This window comes from Rhea pennata, chromosome 1 (genome assembly GCF_028389875.1).
Source record: "Rhea pennata isolate bPtePen1 chromosome 1, bPtePen1.pri, whole genome shotgun sequence".
In the NCBI taxonomy this organism is placed as follows: domain Eukaryota; kingdom Metazoa; phylum Chordata; class Aves; order Rheiformes; family Rheidae; genus Rhea; species Rhea pennata.
In genome coordinates this window covers 34,785,220-34,792,658 of record NC_084663.1, presented here as the reverse complement: position 1 = coordinate 34,792,658, position 7,439 = coordinate 34,785,220, and the positions used below count along the sequence as shown (strand labels likewise).

The 7,439-nt window shown below is 37.9% G+C and overlaps 1 protein-coding gene across 1 annotated transcript; it reads right to left on the bottom strand.

Annotated features, from left to right (window-relative positions):
* Positions 1-513: 513 nt before the first annotated feature.
* On the bottom strand, positions 514-7,341 carry ATP23 (ATP23 metallopeptidase and ATP synthase assembly factor homolog). The gene is made up of 6 exons (XM_062583942.1): positions 7,252-7,341; positions 6,868-6,971; positions 6,682-6,763; positions 6,158-6,295; positions 3,054-3,137; positions 514-1,055 (listed from the first exon to the last, which is right to left on the bottom strand). Exons 2-6 carry the CDS (start codon positions 6,969-6,971, stop codon positions 852-854), a joined length of 612 nt encoding a protein of 203 aa, XP_062439926.1. The 5' UTR covers positions 7,252-7,341; the 3' UTR covers positions 514-851.
* Positions 7,342-7,439: the final 98 nt, after the last annotated feature.

The following is a 7,439-nucleotide window of genomic DNA, read 5'->3' as shown; positions in this document are numbered from 1 at the left end:
AATAGTTTGTATTTGGAAATAATGGAGAAATAAGACATTAGATCTTTGTTTGTGCTATGGTATTCAAGATTTTTTTCTCTCAGATATAGGATGTAGTAGTAATCTTCTCTTTCCTCAGATGAACAGGGGATCTGGATCACTAGATGCCCTGTACAGCTTATCTGCTGTGCAGTATAGGAGGAAGACTGTAACCTACACCTACCTTTTGGGTAAGGCCCAATCAGGTAAATACACCTTCACTATGTTTATTTAGCTTAAGCCACAGAATTTTCAGTTAAACCCTAATAAATCAAAGCGCTTGATGTACCTGTGCAGTTGGTATCAGTTGGCTGGGTCTCCAAGGATCTCAGAGGTGCTGAAAGACTGAACTTCAGAGACAAATGCAGCAGTTTAGGCAAAGAAAGATAAATCCAAAATTTAAGAGACCCAAAAAGCTATACTTCAGCACCTACCTTTGAAAATGGAATGATCAAGATTATCAGGTTTATGACTACAAATCAAAAACGATGGAAATTTAAAGATTTATGAAAAGATTTATTCAGTAAAGACCAAAATTATAGAAACAAAGTCCTAATCATACTGAGCACAATTAAATTGCACTGAATTGTGCAGAATAGGTCTTATTTGCCAAGTCATTTGATACACTGAATGATCTTGCTGAAATAATAGGTGAGGAATCACACTGTTTATAGTCTTCTTTACTTCGTTTACATCCACGGAATTTAGCTCCCGGAAAAAGTCTACAAAATGAACTGATTCACTTGGTAGAACTGCCCTTTTCACCAGAGCTGTGTGCGCAGGCTTAACCTAGGCATAATCAGATATTAAAATAATTTTTCATGTTTTTTCTTTTACAAATTAGCATTATATCGATCTCGGTTCTGAAAGTCTTTATAAGCACGTTTTGCATCTGATTTGTTGTGTGGGATTCTTCCAAATGGTTCCAGATCATTGAAGCAGGCATCAAAAACTTCATCCACAGCTTTTTCTGCCGTTTCTTTGCTAACTTTTCTAACAGCCAGAATGGAACGAATAGCTCTGTCTCGTACACAAGTCTGAAAGTGGGAAATAGATGAAGAAAATTTATCATTATCTGAGAGGTTAGAATAAGTCACATTGTTCAAATTTTGTCAAATATTAACTCCTACTACATATGTAAAAATGTTGTATCACAGAAGAGTCAAACAATGCCTACAATAAAGTTCATTTTTCTTCAATCCAATGTTAACTACGTATTTTAGTTTTCCATTATGCACATAAAGTCTTTGGGTAAGAAAAGGTGTTTCCCTTTAATAGGAAATAAAATACATTTTGACTTTTGTTGTATTATCACATATTCGTACACTTTAGAATTCCACACAAGAGAAAGTACGTCAAAAAGGTAAACCAACACAAATTTCAGTTAGCACTTTTCCAACTGAAGTGCTACAAAAAATAAGACAAAGGAATGGATTCCTCTGCTGGCCTTCATTTTGATACCCTTCTTTATCATAACCTTTGCTGATATGGTTTATCTACTAAAAGAAGTAAAAAGGTGGACCACATCTCCAGCTACAAGGCCACTGTTGCTCTAGATTAAAAAAGGAACAAATACTTAGGACTCAACCTCATAAAAAAAAATCTATATATATTAATACAAGACTTAATGCACTATGTTTTTAGACCCCTTGTCATTCTCTGTCTTCCAGTTTTCAAACTCTTTTAATCATACAGTGGGTAAGACATTTCCTGACAAAACTGTTTTTGTTTGGCGCTTATTAATCATCTTCTAACAAAATTATTAAAAAGTAGCTGGGATGAGAAAACAAACTCTTAATTTAAAAATCTATTGCTTTTGAGTCAAAAAAGGGTATTCTATAAAGCAGCCAAAGATGTTTTAGAAACTGTATTCAAATCTGGCCTTTAAGATTTTTTTTTATTGCTCATTCAGTGCTCTTCCATTCTCAGCGGTACCATGCTAATCGTTCACTCAGTTCTCTTCAGTTGTCAGTGATACTGCTCTAGAAGACAACTAGGTATTCAGCTATTTCTGTTGCAGTGAAAAAACAGAAAAGGCAGACAGAAATGATCACGAAGCATTAAAGTTTAGTTAAGAGAAAGCAGCAAATCTATTGCATATTTACCAGTATTGCTGCACTGTACTGCTCTGCAAATATGGAACTGTGAATGAACATGGCAAACACTCACTAGTGTTATAAGGTGTGGACAATAAACACCAAAAGCCATAAAGGGGAACGGTATCATTATGTATTCACTTTGCAGGTGCAAGTGATGAGGAAAACCGTGAAACACAGGATTATGGCCTAATGTTATAGGAGTGGCCTTTTCACTGTATCTGTAAAAAAGAAGGAAGTAACAGAAAACTTAAGTAGACTGCTGCATTGCAGCAAAGTACTCAGTCAGCTGCCATTTATCTGCAGGACAGTACAGAAAATTCATTGCAGCTTCCTCACAAAAACAAGCAGGATCAAGCTCTTTACGCCTTTTTTTTTTTTTTTTTTTTTTCCTGGCAGTCAAGACCCTTCCTCTCTGAGAGCAGTAAGAGGAGGATGCAGATTAGTCAGCAGCTATCAGTGTTCCGTTCAACTGCAGCTGCAGCTCCTCTCTCTTCCTCTTAGTAGAGAGGCTTAAGAAGGAATCTGGGGATGAGAAATGAGTAGAGAAAAACACTGTGAGAAAAGGCAAGAATGAAAGAGGCACTGAGAAAAAGGAAAAACATCCAACAGCAATGAAACATAATTTGCGGAAGCCTGATATAGATGCTAGATAGAAGTCGGGCAGTATGAATACATTTCTAAGGGAAAACCTTAAGAACAGAAAAACAAGATAGGCCTTGAGAAACAAAAAGATAGGAAGGTATAGCAGGCATCAAAAATGAGAGAATAAAATTGACTTGGAGAAATAGAGGGCTGATAAAAGTTTACAAGAGTACCAATGACTGACATCTACTTCTTTCTGCAATGTTTTCAGCTATCAAAGTATAGAAGGTAGGGGTCAAAAACAGAAAGAATGCTCATAACAGATCAATAGACCTTTACATCTACCATCTTTACCTGATGGTGTCGCTTTAATCCAAATTTAAATCTGGCTATTTCATTCATCAGTGTACAGTCTCCACTGAGATTAGCAGCTCGAATCTATTGTGGGTGGAAAAAAAAAAAAGCCAAAAAATCAGAGGAAAAAAAAAAAGGAATGTAAAGTCAAACAAACTGTAACAACTTTTTTTTCTGGTGACTGCTAGTAAAGAATGTTCCCAGGACCACTTGCACTTATTAAGTAGATAATATTTTTATATCCTCTCAATTCCAATGCATGGTAACACATTACCACAAAACTTGCAGATAGCTCCAGGGATAAAGTTTTGCATATTCCTGAAGCTTAGACTAATGAGCAGAAAAGATCATAAATATATGAATTACTAAAGGAATATGGAAACAGATTGTCCCCAAATTATCTATATGAGAAACTGACATAACAGCCAGGAAGGAAGACGAGATATCTTTCAAAGACCCAGAGCAGCAGTAATCTGCTCAACCACTTGCTTTAGAAAAAGACACTTTTTTAAAAGAGTATATCTTTATTCCCTTGTAAACCGTCTTCTCTTGTGCCTTGAAATTTCCTTTGTCAGCCAACTGTTCCACATTGTACCTCCTCAATTGGGAAATGTAACTAAAATTATATTTCCTATAATTAAGTACCAGAATGAAGGTTAATATATTGAAAAAAGTGAAATGGAAGAATTAAAAATTTGAATGAGTAGAAGTTATTAATGCCACAGCTATAGAAAATAACTACCAAAAGAGCTGAAGTACACAAAAAATTTCAAAAAAAGCAAGATCAAGCCAAACTTGTTTTATATATGTTCTCTATTTTTATGTTTGAGGTTTACATGTGTTAATCTGCATTGCACAGATACAGAAGACAAAAAAAAAAAAAAAAACAGATAACAATTTTGAATTATACAGAATGGCTTTAACGACATCATATAATACTACTGATACTAAATTATATGTATTAAAAGACAAAGATGATACATGACAATGCAAAATATTTCCAAGGTGAATATGATTAAAATTTATTTTTATGAAGTCTGGTCTGTTCTCTACCAAGTTTGTCATGTCGGTTGTCTCACCTACTGTTTACAGATGAAACTTGTGCATATCAAGCCTCAAACTGAATATATTCTCTAAAGAATGACTGCAAAGTGATTTTGTTATTATTTTAGTTCTAAAAAGCATAAAGTGTCACCTAATCTTATTAATTTGCACAGTCACAAAGATATAGTTTTGTAACATTAATTTGACCACATACAGTCTTAGCCTGTAATTAAGCCTTATAATTAAGGCTAAGACTGTATGTGGTCAAATGATAAGGATTACATAGGGGAAACAACTAAAAGAATGTGAATATAGACAAGTTGTATACATAAGAGGCATCCTTAGCAGCCTATGCAGCGGTCTGACTTCACCTCATAATGTATCCAATTTTCAAAGTCTTTCAAGTAGCTTATTCCTGTCTCCTCTAAAATGGATATGGAGTCATCAGCAAAATGTACTATGAGCAACTTAAGTTTACACTTAATCGGAAAAAAAAAGTATGTTATAGGAAAAGATAAGTTTATCACTAACAAAAATTTCTAAATAAAAACAAGGTTGATGTACTATTTTCATACTACTGAATATTTGAAATATTTGAACATAGATTTGAAAGGGAAAAAAGAACATTACACATACTCTATCACATGTGAATGTTTTTTATCTCTAACTATTCTCATTTGGCAATAACCACTTCTTGTTATGGTTCCACTTGCAGCGGTAGCATTCTACTTACTATGACCATGACCTTTTAGTATCTGTGAAAACAAATTACTTGTTCTCTGTATGAAACTGTCTAGACTGACCTGGCAGAAAGGACAAAATATTAACTGGATTAAACCAAATGAAGTTCCTGTAACAGTATGTTCAGTTAAAAATGAGTCACACAATCACAGAATGGCTGAGATTGGAAGGGACCTCTGCGGATCATCTAGTACAACCCCCCTGCTCAAGCAGGGTCACCTAGAGCACATTGCCCAGGACCATGTCCAGTCAGGCTTTTGAATACCTCCAAGAAAGGAGACACTACAACCTCTTTGGGCAACCTGTTCCACTGCTCTGTCACCCTCACAGTAAAGAATTTTTTCCTTGTATTCAGACAGAACTTCCTGTGTTTTCGTTTGTACCCATTGCTTCTTGTTCTATCCCAGGGCACCACTGAGAAAAGTCCAGCCCCATCCTCTTGATACCCTCCCTTCAGATATTTAAATAGATTAATAAGATCCTCTTCATTCTTCTCTTCTCCAGCCTGAACAGGCCCAGCTCTCGCAGCCCTTCCTCATAAGAGAGATGCTCCAGTCCTCTAATCATCTGCATAGCCCTATGCTGGACTCTCTCCAGTAGTTCCATGTGTCTCTTGTACAGAGGAGCCCAGAACTGGAGACAGTACTCCTGCTGTGGCCTCACTAGGGCCGAGTAGAGGGGCATGATCACCTCCCTCGACCTGCTGATAATGCAACCCAGAAGACCATTGGCCTTCTTGACTGCAAGAGTACATTGCTTGCTCTTGGTCACCCTGTTGTCCACCAGGACCAGAAGGTCCTTCTCCGCAGGGCTGTTTTCCAGCAGGTCAGCCCCAGCCTGTACTGGTGCATTTATTCCTTCTTGGTGCAGGACCCTGCACTTCCCTTGTTGTACTTCATGAGGTTCCTCTCCGCCCCATTCTCCAGCTTGTCCAGGTCTCTCTGAACAGCAGCACAGCCTTCTGATGCATCAGCCACTCCTCCTAGCTCTGCATCATCAGCAGACTTGCAGAAGGTGCATTCTGCCACTTCACCCAGGCCACTGACAAATAATTTGAACAATACCGGACCCAGTTGTAACCCCCGGGGGACACCACTAGCTATAGGCCTCCATCTAGACTTTGCGCCACTGAGCACCACCCTTTGAGCTCTGCTGTTCAGCCAGTTCTCAATCCACCTCACTGTCTGCTCATCTAGCCCACATTTCCTGAGCTTGCCTATGAGGATGTATTGGGAGACAGTATCACAAGCCTTAAAAGACAAAACATCCCTAATAACCAGTAGTAATACAGTGACAATGTTAGAAGCATTTTAACTTACCTCTGAACATGCTAAGTGTTTGACATTTTTGAACCAGTCAACATGTGCACGACAGTGATCAAAAGCATGAATCAATTCATGTGTTACCACACGGTTCATATGGGATTGGTGACGAATATTGTTCTGACACAGAACAATCTGTAGAAAAAAAATATAGGTAGTCTTTTTAAGAAAAATAAATCATCACGCTAGTGGTGCATACTTTATCTACTGACTCTGAGCAACACTAACTTTCAGCACCTCCCTTACTCCTCAGAGACCCTATGGAGATCACCTACATCATTTAGACCCTTAAAAATGACCAGTGTTTTTCAACATCATCTGTCTCATTCCACTGCAGCGTACTAGTAATACTAGCTCCATACTGTTGGAAATCTTACACATACTTTCTTTTTAAGTTTTCAAATAAGATATCAGTATTAGCAAATTTATTACTAGCAAAATCCTTTTTGACTTAGTAACAAAATGCTAAAACGTTTACAGTCAGTTATTTGAAAGAGGACGATGTGTAGTTTAGTTCCTACCTGAGATGTGGCAGAGTCAAAACCTCCACTGACACAGCCATCACAGTTTTCACAAGAAAAGTGCCGGTCATTGAAGACAGTGCTAAAAGACCCAAATAAACATTACAGGAGACAATTTTATTAAGACTACTGACCCCACATAATACAGATGTTACCGCACAAAGCAGCATCATTTAGTTTACATACCAACCAGATTGCTTCATAGCCTCAAGAAGAAGTTGAGCATATGGATCTAGAAAAATATGGCTGCAATCAATTTTTCTAGACAAAACTTTTGTACAGAAAGTCATCTATAATCAAGAATAAAAAGAGACTCACAAAAAAAGCACCATGCATACAAATTTATATATTGCAGTATTTGACCATAATGCATTGTAGCTGACATCTCATCAGTGCAGCTCAAGCTGTGTGAAATGATAGAGATACAAAACGCTATTCAGGAATCAAGCCACATCTGACATTATTTTACTGGTAATAAATACCAATACTGAGGCTAACATCTATTTCCTTGTCCTCACTGTAATGAAAAACACACACAGACAGAGACACAGACACTCTCCTCCTCCTTACTCGTGTCCAGCGTCATCCTCAGCATCAGTTGGCACCTGTTGTGGAAGGTGAAGAGGCTGCGGGCCAAGAAGCCCTGCGGCTTCTTGTTGCGGTCCGGGAAGAGCCGGTAGCCGAAATCATCCTCCTCCCCTGCCGCCTTCTCCTCGGCCGGCGCCCCGGCCTTCATGTCCGCCCCCTCCCCGCGCCGG